Source organism: Vanellus vanellus, assembly GCF_965231255.1.
Source record: "Vanellus vanellus genome assembly, chromosome: 2".
NCBI classification, from domain to species: domain Eukaryota; kingdom Metazoa; phylum Chordata; class Aves; order Charadriiformes; family Charadriidae; genus Vanellus; species Vanellus vanellus.
Window position 1 is genome coordinate 62,746,999 of NC_138906.1, and position 24,889 is coordinate 62,771,887.

At 42.5% G+C, this 24,889-nt stretch overlaps 1 protein-coding gene across 2 annotated transcripts in view; it reads left to right on the plus strand.

Annotated features, from left to right (window-relative positions):
- The first annotated feature begins 14,748 nt into the window (after positions 1 to 14,748).
- Positions 14,749 to 24,889, plus strand: part of CLASP2 (cytoplasmic linker associated protein 2) — a 149,426-nt gene continuing 139,285 nt past the window's right edge. For both annotated transcript variants that reach the window (XM_082499122.1, XM_082499121.1), the window contains exon 1: positions 14,749 to 15,471. In XM_082499122.1, coding sequence (XP_082355248.1) covers positions 15,277 to 15,471 — 195 coding nt within the window. In that variant the 5' untranslated portion in view covers positions 14,749 to 15,276. The remainder of the gene's footprint in view (positions 15,472 to 24,889) is intronic.

Consider the following 24,889-nt stretch of genomic DNA (forward strand, 5'->3'; position numbering starts at 1 on the left):
GAGTTCATTTTCCCGTGGCATGTGTTGTTCCACCTCATGACTCTCATTTTTTCCTTTTTGATCTTACCAGTATTACCTGCTTGGTATGGCAGTTTATCAGTGACTAATTAGGTACTTATTTTCAGGGATGAAGCGGCTAAAGAATTTTTTTCTTTACTATGTAGATGATTCAATGTGACTTTTCATTCAACGTACCTAGTCTTTATATGGTAATTATTTAAATGTTCTGTTTTATTGCCCATAAATATATGCAGTGATTCAACGGTAAACATCTCCGTTTGTATAAAACTCATATAAGGTCTAAATGCACGCACTTCAAAATACATGCCCAAAAAGCAGCTCAGTGAGAGATGGGAAATTTTACTTGTGATGTATTATTTGTTAAGAGCAAAGATAAAAATCAAAGATTAAAACTGAAAGCTCACCAGAAATTGTTTTCAGAAGTGCGATAGTTGTACCCAGTAATTTGTACTCTTGAGCTGTGACAGCATGCCAACTCTGTACCTCATCACAGGCAAACAGAAAGTTTGCTCCAACTCATTTTCCTTCCTGTTTTCTAATACACTCACATGGAATAATAAACCATGTTTGAGAATGGTGTATTAGACAGACTATACACAGGGAAACAGGAATTAAGAACGGTGACTCTTTAGGAAATGGAAAAAGGAACGCTGTAAAAAATGGAGGACCGTGGGCAATTATTGCAAACTGAGGTGGTGACTGAATACTTGTGAAAAAGTATCAAGTTCAGGGTCTCCTGGTTAAGTCAAATGCAAAATTTTAGGGCGTTTACATCTTCAATGAGGAACATAGGGAGTGTGGGTTTATTTGCCATAATACCTACTAAATAACTATAGGTGTATGCAAGGGTCTTTGCAAAGGTTTAGGAACACTTTGTAATTGTTAATTAAGTTAGACAATAATTGAAGCAGTTATATATTAATAGACCTATCTTAAATATAGCAGAGAAGTTATTTGCCAGAAGAACTTTCACACCAGGCACAAGAGAAGAACTAGGGATTTCTGCTTTAGTAGAATTTATTGACGTATTGTGGCCATTAGCTGTCCCTGTCTCTCTCCTTTTACATCTCTTCATGTTTCCAAGAACACCTGTACCAGAAGAGGTCTTCTCAAAAAATGAAAAAATTACTAGACTGGTAGTATTTGCTAAAGATGTTTTTGTGTGCAAGCCAGCATGAAAGCAGTTTGAGGTGTGGCCGAGATGTTCTTTAGTACTCGTCATCCGTAGCGCTGAAAAGTCCTATGGGAAACATAGCAATTATGGTACAAGTTAGGGCAACTCTTAGGATAGCTGGAATTTTTCCAGGGACCAAACTGGCTTGTGGCAACTTCAGAATGGAGATAAGTACATTTTTCTTGCATTTGCTTTCTGCTCTGTACTACACCTGAAAGGAACTAAGCTGTCTGACTTTGTCTCAATTTTCTAGTGTTGTCAATATTACTGTGCTGCAGAGGAAGAACACAACTGCGTGAATTACTGTACAAGCAAATAAAAAAATGCTGTCTGAAACAACATACAATTGTAAAGAGCCAGCAGATGAAGACAGATGGAAATGCACAAGGTTACTTATCTAACACAGTGCAGAGATTCCTGATGTAGCCCCACCAGAACTAGTTCTCAAAGCAGAAGCCTCTAGAAGAAACTGCCCCAAGCCAATTAGCTCTGTATTACAGTGCAGAGGTAGCTGTCTTGCCATACTGTGCAACCCACGACATTGTGGGAACAAAACACGCTTTTTCCCTTCTATCTTAAAAATTCACTTATAGAAGGGAATGAAAAAACTTCTAAAAACAATTACCATGTAAATCACATCTCCAGCTTTACACTCAGCACTGCCTAAATAAATAGGGGATACTGATAGAAATGATAGGGAGCCCATTTTTTCTAGCCACAAGATAAAGCTAAAAGTAATAATATTCCTGCCATGCTTTTGACTTATTTCCTGAGAAAAGTAGTGTATCTCTTGAATCTACTACCAACTGCAAATGCCATGCTGACAAAATTCATATCTCGGTGTCAAAAGATTACACTGTACAAAGCTATTATGTATTAATTTAATATTGGATTTTCTTCTTGTTGCAGGATCAGCTCTCTACTTTATGACTACTGACACGTGAAATAAAACACAGTGACCAGAACACATTTGAAATTAAGTCACATTTTATTGTATAATGGACTTTTATCAGAGTGGGGGAAAAAAACAGGGCTCATAAAACCAACCGCTAGTTAGTGGTTATGGAAAGAAAGTCAGTCTGCAATTAAACTATAATGGTGGTACATTAAATAGGAGTGAATAATGGCAGCTAAACTTACTTAATTAAAGCTGGAAAGATTTAAAATATCAGTAACAGTTTTATACTGAAACCATGTGATGAATTTTGGTTTGATGGCTCTCAAAGTCCCGCTGCCGTACAGCCCTTCAGGCAAAACACCTGCTGGGATCTATGCTTATAAAGAGAGGTTACAGACACGTTTTAAAGCTGATAAAGACTGTCTGGATTCAAGCAATGATTACACATCCTTTGCCCAGTTCTGTGAGATACAGTGTGCATTATCTTTTGATGGGGTGTGGCTCTTTGTGGAAAAATATTGTTTGGATTAAATATTCATTTACATGGGCTACTGGATGCAATTATGCCTTAGGAAAACTTCTTGTGATAATTGTGTTCTTGGATTTTCATGTAAGGATCATGTCTTGGCATGGAAGGCACAGAGTATACTTGAAACTGGATTTTGTGATACAGGTTCTGGGATCTCAGCTGTATTGCCTTATTGCCTTCTTAGACTGTACACTGCCTGAGGCCAGAAGCCCTGACTATCCCCTATCAATTATTTATGCACACTCCGAGACACTGAGAGAGTAACCGAGTTAAGCTAGCAGAGAATCCTCCTCGTATGTCCACCAGTATGTGCAATGAGGAGGTCTGGGCTGGTCTGCTCTCGAGAACCGCTGCTAGGGCAACTACAGGGCCACGCCACAGCCTGCACCACCACCTTCACCTGTGACATGCTTCTTCAGATATTCTGTAGCACATGTGGGATATTCAGCTGTCTTGTTTCCTAGGCTGACTACACCAGCACACCAACAAGGCACAAGGGAGGACATCACACCACACTCCAGCTCCCGAAGGGCTAAGCGCTCGGTGACTGTTGGAGTTTTCCTTGCACCTACGATGACAAGCGAAAAGCAATGTCGGTAGTAGACAAGCACAGCCACAGCTGCTATACCTATGTTTTCACTTTGGCTTTCACCTGCAGCTGCAGACCTTCCTCCAGCAATGCCAGCTGAACACCAAACCCTAGAATGCCAAGCACTGACTAGCAAGACACTCTGAAGCTGGCTGTGACAGACTCTCTTTGGCTACAACTTATGCTAATAAGGACAGCAAAAGTATTTTGTCTTGAATAATACCCCCTGAATAAAATTCCTGGCCTGGCAGGGAATATGGTCACATAACCATACAAATACCATACTTCCTGAAATGGTGCCTTGGGGGCAGCTTTTGGTTTGCACAAACCGACACCCTTAAACACATAAGGTTGCACAAATATGCACTCAAAAGTGCTTTCGAAGACAAAAGTTCTGATTTCTTTTTCTGACATAACCATAGTGTATCCCTGTGTATGGACATCTCTGTAATAGGCTGGAAGCATCCTGCAGTCTGCAGCGTGAACATGTATAGAGTAACCTCAAATGCAGCATAGACATTGCCAGCGTATCTGCTTCATTCTCTGGGCTCAAGTTAGCATTGCTTGAAGCAGCATCAAGATATCAATTACATTGCCTCGAAGAGGGAAAATGTTGCCAGTCTCATCTGTCCCAGTGAAACTCAGAGAGCTTGTGACACTTCCAGGATCACAGGGAAAAGAAAGGAGTGCTACAAAATACCAGGAATGTTGCAACTTCTCTGAAAGTCTTCTCAGTTAGCACCATCTGAGTGAAGTGTTTGCTTGAAGAAATAAAATGGATGATCCGGATGCACTTTCCTTTCATCACACATGAAAATGAGATTCAGGAAAATAAGGTTGGGGGAATAATACATACTTATCCTCTGTTGAAGTATGTCTCTTTTTATAACTGGATGCTAGTTTTGAAAATGTCATCATGCCCCAGGATTGCTTTCATAAATATGAGGAATTGTAGCCATTGCCAAGATGTGCTTCATTCCTATTTTTGGGCATACTTCGGAAGTTCATACTTAAGCAACACTCACTGCATTTAAGGGAAGTTGTGCTTAGGTAAGGACTGACACTAAGCCTCATCATAACAGGATTTTCTGGATTTCTGAATCTCAACCCGTCTTCAGCTAAAGTTTTGAAACTAGTCCTTAGACTTATAATGGTCCGCAGCAAAACCACAGAGATGAATAAAAGTGAACTGTGGGTGGAAAATCAAACTCTGTGTTGAAATTTTAGGTGCTGTCATTCAGGTCCATCTCAAATTTAAATCTGTAGTTCAGATGTACTGGTTCTACTGCTCTTACTCCTCCTTTACCACATAGCTTTGTGGCAGAAGTGGGATACAAGTTCTCCTATGTTCAGTACCACATGTTTAAAGCATTTAAGACAAAGGAACACTGCCATTCTTGTGCACATAAAGAAGCATGTATTTTTACACTTCAGAAAATGAGAGACTATATAGGGAGGTAAGAAACTCATTTATTGGAATTGCAAGCAACAAATGAGAGACCACCATTATACCATTAAATCCGCAGTATGAGGACCCTGGGTGCATTCCCCCAGCAAAGGTCTGACTGCCTGTGCTGGAGGCCAGCACTGATGTGGTGTAGCTGCGTAACCTTGGATCAGATGGCTGGGAAAAGCTGGTGGGCGAGAAAGAGCTGCAGAAATCCCCACTGCAGGCCTCCCTGCTTCGCTTGGGAACTGCATTTAAGCTCCAGCTCTCGCCCTGGGCCCCTGCCTGAGGTACCTGGTGGCTGTGCCTGCGCCCAAGTCATGTACCCCACTGAGTCAGATGCCTGGCTTGACCTGGGGACCTGCCCTGTGACTGCAGACCCACCTGGCAGACACCAGGCTTTTGGCTGACCCTGGGCACTGCCAGGGGACCTCTCTGCTTGCCTTGTTCCGGCACAGGGCGCAGCGAGGCCCCCTGTCCCAGCTTGCCTTGTTGTCACCCTCAGCTGGTGGCTTGCCTGCCCTTACAGAGCAGCCTGCTCGAGCCGCAGTCCTCGCTGCAGTAGTCCCCCTGAGGTTCATGGGACCCGATGTGAACCTAGAAGAACATCTGCTTGATACCAGGATCCTTGAATAAAAGTGACATTGTTGGGACCTGAGAATGAAGAATGATGTTTTATTAAACAAAACAAGGTACTGGTCGCTGAATTAATATTATTTTAGCTGAGGTTGTAGGGTCTTTTCCTTCCCAAAGGATTAGGTTATAGATTGGCATTTAAACTAGTTTAAAATCAGCCAAGTTTAACATAAGCAAGTTTCTGAATTGAACAAACTTCAAGTCCAGTAATAGATGATGTCTGGCTATTCACTCTCACTTTTATACAGCCTCAATTTCTCATGAGTGTCTGTCATGACATCTGTTATGGAGTGAATGCAGGGGAAGGTTGAGATGTCCACTGCAAAGATGGCCCTGTACTGTGCTGGGGTCAGGGCTTTGCATCTGTTGTCATTTGGAGCACTCATACTCACTTACGCACTGGGCATATGTTCTGGAAAATCTATGGCACAGCATACGTTTGTATGCCGAAATACCCGTATGCAGAAATTTTTATTTCAAAAGGAATTTACTTCTAAATAGGCCGTTTACTGTCTTTAAATACTGACAATGAATACAAGAATGTTTCTGCTATGAGTCATAAAATATTAAAAAAAAAAATTGAGGCATCACAGACACTCTGGTTACTCAGTTAAAAGCAGATTAAAAAGAATCCACTTCTGCTGCCACAAATTTGCCTGATATTACTTGGGATTTTATAGAAAAAAAAGTTACATTATATTGTTACCTATATTATGACATATTTTTCTTGATTTGTCTGTAGTGAAATAGTCCCCCAGACCTGCATTGTGGATAAGTGAGTTGGAGTCTCTATCTTTACACTGAGAGAAAAGGGGAACAAAACCCTATTCATAATTTGAGTCTAAGAAATTTTGTCTCTTCAAAGCGCCTGTGTATCAAATCTGTATGTTCCCTTCTCTAACCATTTCCATTCTAGAATGCAGAAATTGTGAAGTACCTAAAAATTTTGTTAAAAGACTGTTAAATTGGCACTTAAATGTTGTTTTATGAAAGTCCTAACTGCAACTTTATGGATTAGGGTAAAGGAATATCAAATTTCTTACATATAAGGCATAAAATAAATTAGTGGCTATAGAATTTGTTGGGAAGTAAACTGAAGATCTTCATGGGTTCAATAAATATCAAAGAAAAGTTAGAAGTTGTTCTGAATAATTCTTTGAAACAGGTTGTTTTTTAAATTAAATTTGTGCATATGTTTATATAAAAATCGATCATTTAAGTTCTGACAATTATATTACATTTTAATTATAAGAATTTTTTACTCATTTTTATTACTTCAATTAATTATCGTTTTCACATACCTTCAATGGAAGATCCCATCAGTACACATTGCATCAGCACCTCAACCTCTTCCTGCAAACAAAAAAAAAGCAAAATAGCAAGCCCAATCCCTGATACTGGTCAGGGCCATGGGATCTGAATCCAACCTTAGTTTTCAAAAATTGCCTGAATTTGAGTTGCTTGGATTCATGTGGTTTTGTTACTTGTTTCCCTGTTAGATGACTATATGTGACTAAATGCTTCATTTTCTTGAGAGTGAGCTATCCGTTGATCATTAAACCACTATGAATTTAACTACATTTAATTTAAACAGTCCACTTCAGAACTCACATGATACACATACACAAAACCAACCTTACTGTCTTCCCCCCTAATCTGCCTTACTTTTCATAGAATCATAGAATTATAGGGTTGGAAGGGACCTCTGGAGATCATCTAGTCCAACCCCGCTGCCAGAGCCTTTTTTCCCACTATTTTACTTGATTTACAGTGCTATTACATTTGGAGCTGTCTCTATGGCTCTCATTTCAATTTTCATTCTAAAATGGTATAATTCACTCTTGCTTGGAAGATCTGGAGAAGCCATCGCTTTAACCATAGGAAAACAGGGACAATAGGTGCACCCTCTGTATTTTTAGCAGCAACCTTCATGCTCCCTTGTATCAGCTGGTGCAGAGTTACCAGCCTCTCTCCCAGGAGACATAAAGAGCCAGTTGCAATGACTCTGCCACGCTGCGCAAGAGGGTTGCAGGATTTGTGGCTGCTGCTTTAGTCCCTGATGCTGCAGACCACATGTTTTCCCAGGTGAAGCACAGGAGGTCAAGACTTGGCGGGGGGGAATGTTTGAACTTCTTTTTCGAAACCATTGGTGGTACTCCTCCTGCACAGAGTGAGAGACAAACCCAGTTTTGAACTGCGAAGCAATTTAGTAAAAACACATCTTTGTACAGCATAGACACATAATAGTGGGAGTTTGGACAAAGCTGCTGATGGCTGTAATAAGTACACTCTGCTTTAAACTGCATGTTCAGCAGCACCAACCCAGATACAAGAGCTTTGAAACTATTCTAGACAAGGACAGTATTTTCTTCACTTTAGGGTAAAAAATAAAACCATTCATTACTATTTTTTTCCCTAGAACACAAACGAATTCTTACATTTTTTTCATATGCATACACATTTACAGAAATTCCCCCGAAATACCAATTGATATTTGCATCCCTACCAAAACAGTAGGTTTCCATGTGCGAAGGGTGGACAGCCAAGCAAAAAATAGGATCCGTGACAACTGCTAGCTTGGCTGCTTTCTTCTTCTGCCCAGCGTTATCAGTAATAGATACGGTAGGTAAAGTTTCAAGGACGTGCCTTTGGACGGGAATACTTATGAAGATCTTCCAGGAAAGTTTACCACGAGAGGGAGCTCTCAAGCAGCCAGACAAGTTATTTTCAAACTACAGAGGAAAAGCGTGTCAAAATTAGGCAACAGCCAAAAAATTCAGTCAGCTTACATTAATTAAAAAATGTAAATGCATACAATTCTTTATGAAAAAAAGCATTCTAAACTATATGTATGCAACGTCATGTATGCATTAAACTACATGTATGAAAGAAAACTTTTTCTCTTTTTGAAGAACCCTGCAGCTTCTACTTACCTGAGAAAACCTTTCTTCATCAATACCGGTAATGCAGGAATTACTCAAGTAATAAACGATTGCTGGATTTGGTCCTATTTACAGCAGGGTTTGCGTCACAGAAGAAAAAGCAAGCCAAACCAGTGCCCAACAAATCAGATCATCCCTTCCCTTTCCCTTCTACTTCCCATGCAGCGAGAAGTGGGTTGCTTTGTGTAAAGGTGGGCACGCTCCGTCCCTGCACTAGTGTTACGAGGCTGAATATCAACACACTGCCTGGTTTGCAAAGTTGTCTCTATGTAATGTCTCTGCGTGGTTTTTCTTTTTTCACATTCTTCAGCGCATTCACTGTCTTGCAAACTTCCTGCAGATAATAAGAATGCCATGGCTTGTTTTGCAAGAGCAGAGATTTTGCCAGTCCAAGGCCAAAATACACCCAGCTACACGTCCCTGGACAGTCCTGTGCAGTACATTGTGTGCTCACAAGTTTTTACTTTTCAGGCCAGGTGAATCAAGTATTTTGGATCCTCTTCTAGTTTTTGCGTACTGCTGTTAGAAACAGTAGCATGACACTACAAAGGTAATTGCATCTATATTGGAATAGTTCTGATAAGTAGTTTAACTAAAAGTTTAATCAGTTTCTTAATTTTAACAATTTAGAACATTTTTGATTGATGGACTATTATGTTGAGCTATTGCATCACAAATTTTTCCAGCGTGATACAAAATTATTATACAGCAACATTACACAAAGGTATGGAGTAGAACACAGGCACATGATATACCATCAAAGAAATTTAAAGACAGAAAAGCATAATTGACCAAGGTCTAGCAAACTAACCTGTTGCGCAAAACAAATACAATCATTCTCTTGACAAACAGCATCTCTGCCACTAGAGACAAATGTTTCTGCCACTGTACAAAAATGATATAAAGGATACTAAGTTATATAGCAGTGCTTGAGTAATTATAGAAGACATGATAGACTAACATGATAAAAGAGAAGTGGCCACTCGCACGTTAATTATGACACTATTTTCTTGATCTGTTATTACTGTTTTTCATTACTGACAGTTTTTCATTTGTTTTGCCTTCTCTGTATCACATGTATCAGAAAATTAGCAAATGAATCATAAAAGATTTATCAGGATGTATTATTTAATTGCAGTATCTACACATTAAAACATATTTGACAATAAGGAGCAAATTAATGCCTTGGAGTAATCCTGTAATCAGGCATCAGTCTGACCCCCCTCACACTCCATTTCTGTAATCAAATTGATTTAGTATGTACAAGAAAATACCAGACTACTGGTTTCAACTTCTGATTTATAAACAAGCATATGAAAGCGATCTGTGTTAAACATGCAATTTCAAGAACATCCATGGCACAAGCCAAAATGTAGCAGAGTTCACCGAGTACTTTTTTAATACAGTTACATCCAATTTCATCTTTAAGGCCTTGTGAGAAAAACAGGCAGTACTTCAACTAGCTTGGTACATGTATTGCAACAACATCATCAGAACTTTCCTTCATGAATGAACTGATTTATATTCTGAAGATGTTTATTACTTCACTATTTTGATATTATTAATCTCAGGAGGAGGAATTAAAATGATTCCTAAAAGTTATCAACAGTGATAAATTCAGCTCAAAAAGATACACATCATGCTTTTACAATTTACGTAAAAAAAAGATGTAAAACAAATACCTATATGACATGGATAACAAAAAATGCCACAATTCTGCCGAAAAAAGCACAATATGACAGCATTTTACCTCCTAATGGTATTAAGACAAACCTAGATGTAGTGATCTCCAACCTATAAACAAATAAAAGCCTATGGTTATTCCACAATACATTAAAAGGAGGTGGTACACGATTGAAGGACACCACATCCAAGATGCAATCTGAACATTTGCTTCAAGCCGGCCAGGGCAGAACATGATGTAGAAGTGCTGTCCCAGCTGCTGAGGAATCCGACAGGAATGTAAGGGCAACTTTCTCATAGATTTCTTCAGTGTCAATTTAGGCAACGCCAAGTGTAATTTACAGGAACATTCTGAGTGACTCATGGTTAAATTCCTTCTATTTTTATTATTATGGCCTGCGCTGGTTTTTCTTTTTGTGATAGAGACTTTTTAATCACGGGGGGGTTATGGTCCTTTCAGTGACAGGGTTACACCTTCTGTATAGAAAGGATTTTTCAGAAGAGGAAGTCAGTCTGTGGAAGTAGCTTTTCTGCTAGAATGACTGACAGGCACACTACAGAAGATCGATAACTGCATTGCATGAGGTCTCAGCCTGTTAAAGCTACTGCAAGGAAAGGAAAGAGGGTAGAAGTAGAGCTTGAAACACAGTATGCGCTTTCTTATCAGCCAAATGAATGAAGAGGACAGCATTCTCCCTCCCCAGCCTGTCTCTCTGTACTATTCTCGCCTTTTTCAGAACAGGACGCTACATGCGATAATTGTGCAGCACACTTATATGGGATGGGGGCAGAGAAACAGGTTTGGTGTGCAATTCAGGTTGGAAATGCGCCTCACTGGATTAGTGTCGTTTACTTCAGCTCCTGCTGTATTCGTTCTGGTTGCTAACAAGTCATATTCAGAAGACTGAAGGAAATTTTAATTCTGCGTTCAATTATGGGGCTTAATTGCCCTACAAAATATCATGCATTGTAGAAATACACAAGAGTAGTGGATTTACGCTCACATGCTCACACACCAAAATAAAGATTGCATTCCAAAGGAAGCAATCTCCTTAACTGAGAATAAGAGGCTTTAAAAGATCTTCAGCTTGAATGAAAATGCCTTCTTTTTGGAGCCTAGCCCACATCCCTAGGTATAAAGTCCACTAGGACTCTGTGAGAACATCCAACAACAAAACTGTGTCCTTTGTCCAAGCTGGAGGACTGCTCTAGATTTAACATTAGAGCACTACTCCTGCCTTGCTAAAAAAAAGAAATGAGTATCCAGAAGCTCTAGTTGCCAAATCAAAATGCTATTTGTCTGCAGAGGAAGAAATGAACCAACATTTATTGATCCCACAAAAAAGATAATTCTGTTCAGCGCTAGGATGTCAGAGGAAATTGCCTTGATCTTATCAGAACACCTCAGCGATAAAAAGGCTACCAATTTTCTGGTGTTGTATCAGTGTCCATACAGTATAAAGGCACTAGTGCTGGCAGGTACTAACAGAATGAAATACAGTAGTCTAATACTCCGATTTCACAGCAAAGCAACTATTTTCTCCTGTGATTTCAAGGAAAACACATTACATGAAATGGGGGGGGGGGGGGGGGGGAGCCAAATATCCCAGCATAGCTTTTTGCCCTTAACATAGCTTTGTGATGTCGTCTTTAGATTAACAAAATAGTTTCAACATTTCAAGTGTGTATCTTACTATAATTTACCCTTCTCTTCAGCTTCAATGCTATTCACAGCAATTAGATTACCTAATCAGTATATTTGCTTTGAATCAAAGAAATTCAGAAAAGCTCATGCCACAAGCTTTACCCTCTCTGTTTGCTGAGGATTTTCTCTCTTATGAGAATGAAATTAACTTGGACTATAATGAAAGGTGCATTTTAAATTACTTGGGTTTTTTTTTTTCAGAAAGTTTGGTGGACTGAAACTGTTTACAGTTCTTGATACTCCAAGAGTCCAGTACCATCTACTCGGTTCTTTTCTATTCAGCCAATCTTATTAGTTTGACAGTTTAAAATTTTCACAGCAAAAAATTTACTTTTTAAACTTATAACACCAGTGAATCAGATTCTAGTGCACTGAAAAAATATAACAATGCAGTTTTATTTTTCTGATATTTATTTTGCCATTTCCCACAGTTTCTTGAGTCCCATTTTCAATAAAAGCAATTAGTAGTTCCATCTTTGTAATGATAGATAAGTAATCCAGCTTTGAAAATGGCATTGTACACATAGGACAAGAACTATTCAGCTCCATCCAACATTACGGTTCTTTATATGTGCACAGGGAAATCCATTGTGAAAGCAATTTTGTAAAATTATAATAAGCTCAAAGTACAATACATACATTTCTGTTTTAAGGGCATCTATAATCTTTTTAATCATGTTCATTATTGTAATGCCTAGGGCCCGATCAAGCATGGGATCCTGAATTTGCCACATCACACCAAAAATCGACAAAAGCCTGCTTGCAGTATTGCCTTCTGCTATGCCTGTGGATGTAGATTTTTTTTTTTTCCAGATCAATTCCCTGAAGTAGCCCTCTGCAAGGTCACACAGATGTCAGTGCACAGGACAAAAAGGAAGTGCAGAATTCCTGAAAATGGGACTTGTGAGAAGCAGGCAAGTGGGACCACTGTACTACCAATTTAGTTTGGTTTACACTGCTGTGAAACTGCAATTTGCAGGCGTGGTTCCTCAGTCAGTTTATACCTGTCTAAATTCTGCAGCCAAATGAAAGGAGTACCTCGCTTTCCTGCAGTCTCACCCTTCCGCAGCATTAGGACTAATGAGACAAGTGAGACAGCCAGACTGTGCTGTCTTGAAACTAAGCTGAGCTTTCATGACACAACGGCTGTCATCACAAGAGGTCCCACCAGCCCTCACCTATCCCCATCTAGCCTCTGGCTGTCTGCTTCTACTTTCCCTGCGCCACTTGCTTAACCCCAGAGTGAGGCAATTTAGGAATATGAATCAGCAAACAGCCAATTCTGTGGGGAAAAAAAAAGGGGGGGGAGGGAATAAAGACAAAAATTATCTTCCTGATTTTTTTACATGAAGTCAAACAAACACCAGCTCTGTTGTAGGAAAGAGAAGGACTGCATACATGACAGCAGGGGAAAAAAACAGACTGCCTGTATCAACAGTAAGTGTAACATGGAACCTCTGAGTACCAGAAGAATGGCAGACCAACTCCACCATCCACTGCCATTGACAGCGGATGTTACACTTCCCATCTCCCGAGTCCCGTGGTTCTGCTCTTCGGACTTGCGAGCCAGCCCAACTCACCGATACCAGCTCTGTCATTCAGCCTGTTAAATCGACCCAAAGTGGTCACCAAGCGCAGGACCCAGTACAGGAGACACAACTGGGCCTAAGCAGAGCAGCTTGAGCACAAAGAGGGGGATAGCGACCTCCTCGCCTTTCCTTTTTCCTTTCCTTTCCCTGCATGTGAGAACCACAACGGTGCTTTCAGAGGCCTGAAACACCCTGCTAATACAAGGCGGAGGGAGGGAACACAGGACAGGACTGCCTTTTCCCCTTTCTAACATCGTGGAGATGTGGACCGGTTTAAACCGACCCTGAAACAAGACCTCAAGTCACAGCCGCGGCACTGAAGGGTCCCTGTTTTAAACGTTGCTGGCAGTCTGCGTGCGGGTTAGCGAGGCTGCAGCGTTAACCGCAGAATGCCTACCGAGCTGCCTCCCGGAGGGGTGGGGGGGGTCCCTCCACCTCACACCGAAGAGGCTGTAGGGCCGGGCCCAAGCTGGAAAGGCGGCGGCGATAGCAGCAACTCCACTTCCCCCTCTGCGGTGGGGCGTCCCCACCCCACAGAGATCCCCTTCCCGCACAGCCTCCTCCTCTCTGCCCTGCGCCGCCCCGAGGAGAGGCGGGCAGCAGCCAACGGGCCACCCAACACCCTGCGTGGGGAGAGAAAGGAGAAAACCCCGGCGAGAAGCCCGGGCTGACACCCCCCCTACTCTCCCCCTCAGCGGCTTCTCCCCCACCTTCCCCTCAGCGCCGCCGCGACCGCCCAACGGCCGACAGGTCGCCTCAGCAGCCTCCACGCCGCTTCCCCTGCTTCTTAACACTTCCTCCTCCTCGCCCGCCGCCGCCTGCCCTCAGGGCTGCCGGCTAGCACCGCGGGGCCAGGCCAGCCGCACACCGCCCTCCCCTCTGCAGCCAGCAGTGCGGCGATGGCCGCTGCGGACAAGCCGGCCCTAGTGGGCGGGCTGGGGCGGAGCGCGCATGCGCTTTCCGCCAACGGGGCTGCTCGCTCGCCCACCCGCCCGCCGCAGCGCGGGGCGGGAAGGGCCGCCCGGTCGCGCGCTCGGCGCTGGTAGAGGCGGGGTGAAGGGCGGGGCGGTAGTGGCGTGGGGCGTGGCTGTCTCACGCCACGCCCAGTCTAGCTGGCGCCGGGCGGGGCGGCCGGCGGCGGCGGGACCCAACTTCCACGGGACGGAGGCGGTGGCGCGGTCGGGCGGAGCGTGAGCGGCTTCCCCCGGGGTTTGGATCGACCCGACCCGAGTGGATCCGTCGGGGAAGGGGAGCAGAGCGGCGCCGAGACCCGCCGGGGCGAAGTTTTCGAAGCTGCCCCTCGTTGGCGAAGCGGGAGGGGTCGGAGGCCGCCGACGTCGGGAGCATGAGAGGTCCGCCCCGGCCTCGCCGCCTCCGTGGGAGGACGGGCCGGTGCCCGCGCCGGTGAGAGGCGGCCCGCGAGGGATCACTCCTCGGGGCCTGCGGGCGGGAGAAGAGAGCGAGAGGGCGGCGGCAGCTCCCGCCGGGACCCCCTCAGCCCGCGGCTGCCCGCCCTCCGCTGAGGTGCCTGCGACACCCCCCCGCCCCTCGGGCGAGCTTTAACGCTTGTTCTCACTCTCAATTTCCCTTCCCCCGGCGGGGGAAGAGGAGGGGCGGCGGCGAGGAGATCCCCTAGGACGAGGCGGAGGCGCCCGGAAAGCCCCGGAGCCCGTGGAGGCGGCTGCCGTCCGGTCTCCGGTCCCTCCGCAGCCTCCCGAGCGCCCCCGGCCTTCCCTCCCTTCTCCGCCTTACTCGGGGCTTCACCTTGCGGGCAGGCTCGGGAAAGAGGCCGGAGGAACCCGGAGGAAGGCAGGCGGCGGTCGTGAGGCGTATGGAGGCGGCGGGCGCGGAGCCGGGGCGGAGAAGAGGGCGAGGAGAGGCTCCATGAGGGCCGCGGCCCTGCCGGGGATCGCCGCCTTCACCGGGCGTTTCCCTCCGGGCCGCCCTGCCCCGGCCGCGCTCCCGACCCTGAAGCCGGTCGGCTCGCCTCCGTAAAAAACAAAACAAAACAAAAAAACCAAACCCCCCCTCCAAAACCAAAAACTTTTCCGCATCGGGCGAGGATGGAGCCTGCCGGTATGGATTATTTCTGCGACCAGGTGCAGCAGAAGGACGTGGGCCGCAGGCTGCAGGTGGGCCAGGAGCTGCTGGAGTACCTGAGCGACCCGGCGAGGTCGCCCGATGTGGAGCAGGACCAGCAGCGCCTGGACAAAGTGATCGACGAGTTGACGGGATGGGTCAACTCGAGTAATTTTAAGGTAAGGTGGGGGGGGGGGGGTTGGGGGGGAGGTGGAGGCTCGGTGCAGGAAGGCCATGATTCGTCATGGTTGGGGGGGGGGGACGACGACGCGGAGCTCCGGGTTACTTTTCATCAGGCACCAGCAGAAATAAAACTGAGTTTACCCAAGTTTTTATACACGCACACACACACCCCCAAAGGGAAATTAATAAATTTTGGGAGGGTTGGCTAATATTTTCTTGTTTCTATTCCTCTGTCCTAAAACAAGCGGTAATAGTGGTTTTCTTCGGTTTTGCTTTTATCGTTGGTTAAACGTTTTTGCGCATAATATTAAAAAAACCCAACAATAATTAATTATTTTACAGTCTCGGGTTGCATTTCTTCTGAAACGAGACAGGTGATGATTTCTTTTTTCTTTTTCTTTTTTTCGCTACCAATCCCATTCCACGTTCTCTACTTGGGTGTAATGTTTGGTGAGAGATTGCCATTATTTTCTGTAGGCCGTGAAGAGCGCCGTTTCACCGAGGTTTTATTACACCGCGTGTGTTTTATACCGTTTAATGAGTAATTTGCTTCTTGGCGTTCCCGTTGTAAGTTTTAAAGTTCTCTCTGTCGTCTTCAGGTGCCTCTCCTGTACGTGGGAAGTTATATCATATCATTATAGCAGCCCAATGATGACTCACGTTTGGATTTTGGTTGGTTTTTTTTTTTTTTTTCGTGCGTTTTAGGCCGAGCGGCAGGAAAACACTGATTACTCCTGCGCACGTCTCTTGTAATATGTGTAAGGTTTTTTTTCTGACGTTGCTCAGCTGATAACACGAATGACAGCATAGTTTTACTACCAAGGACGATCCTATTCGCATTAGCGATTTTTTTTTTTTTAAAATTTTTTTGTTCCCCAGTGTGTAGCCTGTGCTGGCGTGCGGTGTCACCGGTGGGTGGCGGTGTGGGTCTGCGGTGGCGATGTGGGGTGGGTGAGCCCAGTCAGGTCCTCCCTTCCCTCTGCCCTTACCTCCCTTACTGCGCCCTGAGAGATGACTGACCTGCGCTTTGGGCCTTTGAACTTAGCGTCGTGAGGTTATTGTCATTTTTTTCCTATTTGCTTAGGCTCAGGAGGAGAACGTAGGAGTAACTTGTAAGGGCAGCACGTTCATTAAATTGGTTATTTTTTTTTTTTCTCCGTTGACTTTACAGTGCTGTGTACTTGCCAGTGTTTGCACACAGCACTTCTAAGTTTGAGGTCTGAAACTAATAAGGCTTAACTCTATTTGCTTGTGTGATTTATTTTTTGGGGAAGCGTATTTGTCCTTAAAGGTCAGGTTAGCTTGAGGAAATAACGTTACGTTGGACAAGTATAATTTATTTTGCTTTTAAATCCTTAATCTGAGGGTAGTTGTTGGTTATAATTGACTACTGAGAAACTTAGGTATTTAAAAATACCCTTTTGTGTAACGGGGACTAGATACTTATCTCCACAGGATAATGCAAAAGTTTTTTCCTGCCTTTTTAAATTGACAAAATTGGGCGTTAATACTTGAAATTTGCTTTTCAAGATGTATTTTTCATAACACAAGACATTCTGCTTGCTGTTGATGTAAGATGATGGAACCGCTTGGCTGTTAAAACTGCAGAACAAATGAGGAGTATGCAGTACTCAGATCACAAACCTCAGACGTACAAGATGAGGTTAAGAGTGTTACAAATTCTAAGAGTTTTAAAAATAGCTTGCATAATAACAATATTTTTTTTACCTCTTCTCTATACGTGCTGTATTCCAGTTCAAAGCATATTATGTGCATTATATTAACTGCAAGAGCACAAGATCTTGGATATTTTGCTCATGATCAGTTCTAATGTTCCTGGCTGCGGTGGTGACTGCCAGCATCTGCTGCTTCAAAAAGAAAATTAAAAATATTCTGGAAAACGGTGGTTTGCATCTTATTTGCATATTTTATCTTATGCAAGCATACATGTTACACGTTTAAATGTTAGATCTGAGGTTGTTGTTAGACTCAGGTCCGGAATGCTATCATAAAGTAATGAGTACTACAGACTTACACATGTATTTTCAAGAAAAATATTAAAGTATTCTTTTTTTTTTTTTGATTACTATATTTTTAATAATTTGTTGTTTATCCTTCCTCAGCAGGGGAAAGGGTATGTAGAGCACTTAGACACTGCTTGTCATCTCTTTCTTCTTGTATCTTGCTAAAAGTCCTGCAAGTCTTCAAAGTCCCAAAGTAATTAATCCCTCCCTGTTGACATGGTTGTTTAATTGAGCAGTGATAATGGCTGGCGATTGCCTTTATCAGAACTGCTGAGCTAGATGAATTGGAGTGACAAGTGGGGAATGTTGGAGGAAGTTCTGAGGGGTAGCATTATTTCCACTGTAGGTGACCACTATGGATAACAAGGGAATAACTGATGTAACTTGCCCTGGATGTGCCGATTCTTTCCTTTTGTGTGAAAACTCAGTTCTTGCATGCAGTGTGCTCTGCTGACCATACTGAAGGAGAAGATGCGTGATCTGGGAGCTCTAGGCTCAACTCTACCTGTGCCTGAGAAGAGAAAACTTTCTATGAAATGTAACCCTGGAAAGTTTCTGTGTCACGTAACCAGAAGGGGAAGGATCTGGAGGGGATAGGAAGAGGAGGGTTGATTTGGCAGAGTTGATAACGAGTGGGGAAAAAGAGAATAGGTGGTCAGTAAACAAGTATGGGCTTGTTGTCAGCAAGATTGAATTAACTTGTCTCAAAAAAATTTTGGCCATCTAAATAGTGCTTTTGCTTTTCTGAAGTTTGCAGCTATTTATAGTGGTTTAATAAACAATCTGGCTGTTCCAAACTAAGAAAGCAGATAGGAAAATTTCTGAGTTCATGTAGCTCATTGAAGTGGAAAACGCAATTCCGATTTTGAGTTACTGATAAATCAAAAAGATGGGATTAAGAACATGTTGACTCACCTGCAAATGGTATGGAGTTCTAGTGAAAGTTGGTTGCAGAACATGGGAAGTGACCTAGAGAGAGAAGTGAGTCATCTCTAAAGGCTGACCTTAAAGATGTAATATGGGGACTGCAGTTACAATAATGTCCTGGTTCCGGCAAGGATGGGGTTAATTTCCAAACCACGACAAATGCCCATGCAGTCAGTGGTAAATTAACTTCCAGAGACTGTTGAAAACTTTGCAGCACCGGGGAGTACAGAAAAGATGTGCATGATTTAAGCTTTTATTTTGGATCTCATTAGAATGAAAGAGCTGCTCACAGAACTGAAAATTGTTTGCTTGGTGGTTTGTTGTTTTTTGTTGTTTGTGGTTTTTTTCTCCCCAAATTTTATCAATTTTTTTTTCCAAGGCTGTGAGAAATAGTGGAGGAGAGAAAAAAAATAGGGGAGTGAATTCTGAAATCTTTTTAGAGAGCAGGTGGGTTGGATGCAAAGTATTAAGATTTGGGTGATGGTATTATTCTGCTGGTATTTGTTCTCCTCAAAACTTTGAAATATTTGTCAATCTCAGAAAATTGGAACAGTGCTAATGTTTGAGTTCAGGCTCTCAGGTGAACTTCAAGCAGTAAATAAATTCCCCATTCTGAGGGTATCACTACTGGTAGATATTTGCTGGCTTTACTGGGTTAACGTGGATGTTTATGTATACATGAGTTTTAATTAATATGTCTCTTATATCGCTCTTGTTATCGATTGTCACTTGAAATAATTAGAAGATTACTTAGGTCAGACAGAATAGTTTGTAAAAAGTTAGGTAATCTGGAAATCTGCTTTGAACCTCTGCTAAAGAGATACAGGATGGAGAAGTAGTACTTTTCAGGTCAAGCTTTGCAAGTCTACTCATGGCTGTTAACCTGTTGTGTTTGTTTTGGGTTCATCAAAAGCCCATCAAAATTGAATAGTTACCCTCATAAAATGTATTTTTGAGCAATAAAGCCAACTTTCAGTTCTTTATGCAAATCACACCTGATCAGAAGTAATAAAACCCCATGACTAAAATTCTGGTAGTTTCTCAAGGTAATTTTATGTGGGAAGAGGAATCAGTAGTGTTTGTGACTGTGAGTCATCTTTGGATTTCTTACCTTTGTAGTTGATATTTTAGCTTGTTTTATTCTTCAGCTGAAGTAGGAAAATAATTAATAATCATTGTTTCTATGTCAGAGCAGCAGATTGTTTGCCATGCAAAGAAAAAATTGGATTCCACACTGTTTCTGATAGTGTGGATAATCTGTTTCTTTTAGGCAAATCTTTGGAGTTATCTTTTATTCTGTGCTTCCTGTAGAATGAGATTTTTCTTCGCTTTGTTTGTCTCAACACCAAATACTGAAAGATACTAAAATACCGATAATGTTGTTGTTGCATTTTTGTGCTTCCTTGGTTTGGCAAGTGTTTGTTTTGATTTTTCTTTAGTTCAACAAAAGGCCAGCAGGAGGAGCTTTCAGTTTCCAGAGAGGAAGGGAAGATTTGAACTGTAATTTTGCAATTAGTGAAGACAAGTGGTTAGGATGTTTGTCTGAAAGTCCTTGCAAAGAGATGGCAGCAAGTGTAATTTCGTTGACTGTGTGTAAGTGTGTGAGGTGGAAGCCAGAATTTAAAATTGCTTAAACAAAATGGAGATACTGAGATCCGAAAAAAAGGAAAGTTCAGAAATAAAAAATGGGAAGTTCTACATTTCAGTAAGAATAACTGAATGCACAAGTGCAGGATGTGCAGCATGTGATTGAGTAGTGGTCCTTAGGAAGAAAATGTCTGGGTTATTTTGGATCTGAGGTTGAACACAAGCCAACGTGTGCTACACAGAAGGCAAATGCTGTAGTGAGTTGTAGGACTGTAACTGGCAGGACAGAAAAATGAAATAAAAGAAGACCCACCTCAGCCTTTATTTTTCAGTTACTGTGTAGATCCTGGTATTAGTCATTTTAAATGTCTCTGTTGGAAGAGAAATGTTTGACTTTCAGCTCTTCGCTGAATTTCATTATTCCTTTCTTAAAGTTGTTTGTTTTATCTTGGCTATGTGGGAGCTACTTCCCTTATTTCTAGGTAAAGAGAATGCAGTTTGACCTGTCCACATATGAATCCAGTTTTAATTTTCGAGCTCAATGATTCGATTCTTTTTCTTGAGTAATAATTATTATTTTTTCATGTATTATTTATGTTCTGTTTATAGAATGTTAAAGAAACTATTGAATGTTAGCCAAATAATCAAGCAGATTGCTGGAAGATGAGGGAAGCATGCAAGAAGTTTTAATTATGTTATGTTTTTAATTAAAACTAATTTTGTCCAGCCTTTAATTAGAAACGTGGAATATGTAGTCTCAAACTCTCAGACATCTCCTCCAGAGGTAGAATTGACAATTCTCAATTGTTTTGCAGTTTCAACTGGTGTAATCCAGCCTAACTGTAGTCCCTGTTGAAATAGCAGCTCTGCTCCTCCCGTGGCTAGGTGTTTTCACCCTCGTTCTTGAGGCAATTAACTCTCTGTGATGTTGAATTAATTTTTCCAGTGTTTCAACAAACTGATTGGACTGATACTACAGGAGATTTAAGTGCCCCAGATCAAATATGACTGTAAGTCAAGATGGAAAACAGGGCCTATATCCCTTTTAGCCTGCGTTTTGATTGATTTTTGGGTGTGAATAGAGGCACTTTGCAAGCTGTGAGCAAGAGGAGACGTACATCCTTCAGAATGGAAATCCCAGCAGTCAACGCCTGTGAGCCGTAGGTAGTTCAATGTCCGTTTTCAGCAGCGTTGCTGATTTAAGCAGTTTCTTTCCCTGGCTGCTGAACCGCGGTGGTGCGTCATGCCTTCGTTGCTCTGCTGCCAACGCTTGTGAGGCTGCACAGTAAACGGGCTCAGGGAAGAAAGAGATCTGGCTGAGAAGATGCTTTCTCTTGTTCATTTGTTGGGCTGGTTTCTTAAACCAGGTTAGTGCTCAGCTGCGTGAATCCTGCACTTCTGACAGTAGAGGAGCTGTTGCAGGGGTAGGAGTAAGTAGAGAAGAATGGGAATCAATGTCTCTTTAATACAATGTAAATAAGAGGAAATGGGAAAGACAATAAAAGACCTTGGGCACGAAAAGAATTATATTCTTTTGGAAGTCCTGAGTCCTAAAATAAGGTGTTTCTTTGTTTTGCTCCATCAACATACTTAGAAACACTTCCAAGGGCAATTTTCTTGGGGGTGGGGAACCCTCCTTTTTTTTTTTTTTTTTTTCCCCCCCCGATTATATATTCTAAAGAGAAGTACCATACATCTTATTGTCTTCCCACTGAGCCCGGCTTTTAAAAAGGCTCTGTCTTCAAACTTTTCCTACTGCAGCACATAAAGTTTAAGCCAGACAATCTCAAAATGTCTTAAAATGTCAAGTGTTGCTGTATCACATACTTTTGTTTTATGCTTACTGTCCTTGGAACAATGTCTATGAAAAATTTGTGACAATGGTCAAGGGAGGAATGTTTAATGTACCTATAAAACAAACTGTAGATATTCCTGTAATGGATCAAGCTGGAGGCAGTACACAACACATTTTAGAGTATTGATCACTGTATTGTCCACAGAATACAGAACAATTTGGAAATCGCACTTTTGGTCTGAACTCAAGTCAGTTTGAAGATCATAAGAGGTCCTGAAGTAACAGAAGATTGTAAACACTTTCCCAGTAACCATTTTGAGTGTTACGCTAAAGAGTTCTTCCGAATCGGGTAAATGTTTCTTAATTAATGCAAGGGGGGGGGAGGAATGTTCCTGTTCCCATCATGGGGACAGGGCAGTAAAACAGATTTTTTTTTTTTTTTTATATATAAGCTTTAAAATTTTTATGACAGCACTATGTTTGCTTGTTTTGGCTGCTATACAGGAGAGGTCAAAATAACAAGGACCTCCCGGAACTATGCCTGTTGAAGGACTGTTGTGGTTTAGGACAAATCCACTACTGGGGACCTGAGGGACCCCAGATGGGACCAACAGATGCTTCCCTCTACCCCTCTACAAAGAGAGAGGCAGAGGAGGGAAAAAGAGACGTATGAGTTTAGAAGGAACTAAACTACTTTAATGAAATATTAGTAATAAAGTAAAAAGAAATAATGAAATCTATACAAAACCGTATCAAGCTCCCGAGATGACAATCACGTCACCGGCTGGCACTGGGGCAGTCCCAGGCTGGACTCAGTGACGGACGGGAACTGGATTCCGGATCTGGATTCAGGATTGGGATCACAGGCAGACGAACAGAGTCCTCCTCAGATGTCGGCCCTTGAAGGAAGAGCGCTGACCCTTTGATCCCTCAGCTTTTATACTGAGCATGAGGCAGATGGGATGGAATACCCTGTTGGTCAGTTTTGGGTCACCTGTCCTGTCCGCTCCTCCCTGCAGGTGGGATCCCACTATGCTTTTCCGCTTCCAACCCTCCAACGGGGAAAATAAAGTTGGTTGGCCTTGGGGGTTATAGCAATAAGTATAAGCAAGAGCCTCTCTGCATACCGTGCCTGGGCATCAGCTATAAACAATTGGTCTTATCACTCTGAGAGAGCGAACATTGTCAGCACAATATGCAGTTAATTTCAGTAGTTAGAAGAGGCCCAGCTAAGAAGCGAAGTTACTGAACAAAATTGGTCCTGTTTTACCTCAAACCAGGACAAGGACCTCCAAAGAAACCAAGCTTTTTCAGTGTTGAGCTGCACTCATCAGTCTCTGGATAGATATGATTGATTCATTCAGTAATCCTCTGGTAGTGTGGTTACTTGCACTGCAACACTGAAATGATTTGTGATCAGCTGTCACAGAAGGATTATGAAAGGAAGATTATCATAAGAAGTTCGGTGGTCCGGACTCCTTTTGAGACCGTGAGGGTTGCAGCTAATGTGTAGTTTTTACATTAGCGAAGATTTGATACTCTCAGGAGAATCTTAGCTTGTAGTCCAAATTATATTTGCAAAACACTGCTTTGAAGTCAGTAAACTTACATTTTTAGATAGAGGAGGCTCTGCATTTGCGAAAGAACTTGAGGCTCAGGTTGTTGAGCTTGAAGACTTTGATTACCAGCAGCCCCTCTCCCTCCTTGCAATGTGAAGTGATGTGATATACATTAACCACCCCCCCACCCCCCCACCCCCCCCCAAAAAAAAAATACCACCAAACAAACAAAAAAACACCACAAAAGAAAACAAAACTAGATTTTGTGGATTCCGGATCTGCATTCAGGATCCACACATCTTTGAAGGTGTGTCATCTGTACTCTTGAAGATGAAAGAAGCAGGAGAATGGAAATAATGCTTTCTTGCCAGGTAAAATATTTTAAGCATAGATGATGCATGTGGTAGCTTCAGCAGCTGGGACTGCAGTTTTGGCTGCTGTCAGCAGAGGCAGCTGCCCACTGATGCTGAGTGGGAGGATTGCAGCAGTGCATTTTTTTTGTACAAGGGTGAACAGAATCTAAAGATGGCCTGGCTGGGACTGAAAAACCACCTGGGTTCAAGAAACGACACAGGAAAATTGAAGCTTCCTTCTGCCTGTTGAGCCAAGGGCAGTTTTTTTCATATCTATGCAAGCTTTTGGGTTAAGAGTGGGAATGGAATATGGGTAGATCTCAGAGAAGTGGGTGATGTGGAGAGAATTGGAGTGGGAAACAGTAAAGGGAGCAAAAAGTGATTGAGTAGCCTGTGAAAAAGGAGAGGAGTGTATTTGGGGAGATGAATAAAGAGAACTAGGAATAAAAACTTCAAGAAGTGAAGCAGAAGAGACTGCACATCCATGCATGTTTTTATTTCGTGTTTAGCTACTTGCGAGGTGCTTGAGATTCTTTGAGAAAGTACACCTTTGGGCTTGGCTGACAATACTTTAAAAAAAATAAAGTATCTTATTATGTTCTTGCATTGCAAGATGCAGTGTATTGCAGTGGTGGAACAATGCTTGTTCTTGCAGGGCGTAGTTGTTTGGCATACTGCTTTGTGTTTGTCAGTCGATTGTTAGTGATACCACAGCTGTCCCCATGGTGACAGGAAGTTCCAATTCCTTAACTTCATGGTTTCGCAGTTCCATATAGTGACCTCCATAATTCCCCAATCAGATTCTCCTGACTAGTTTGCAGATTGCAATCTACAGAATCCTTATTTCCATATACAGTTAAGACTTTCTATGGCCAAATCCAAGAACGTTCATATTAAGGTCATTTGGCAACTTACATAACTAGAGATGGGTTCCTGGCAGTGTCCTGCCCTTAGATGTTCCCCCCAAGGATGAGAAATTACAGAATCATAGTAAAAATAATAGTAAGCATGCATGGTTAACCAGATATGGTTTGAAGGGCAGTATTTCTTTTCCTAGCAAAGACTTAAAGGCCTGGAAGTTGCCCACAGAAGAGCAGTGGCATTGCTGGAAAGAGTATGTAGAAGGAGAGCTGGAAAAGGAACAAGCTGCAGAGTAGCTCAATTCTTAA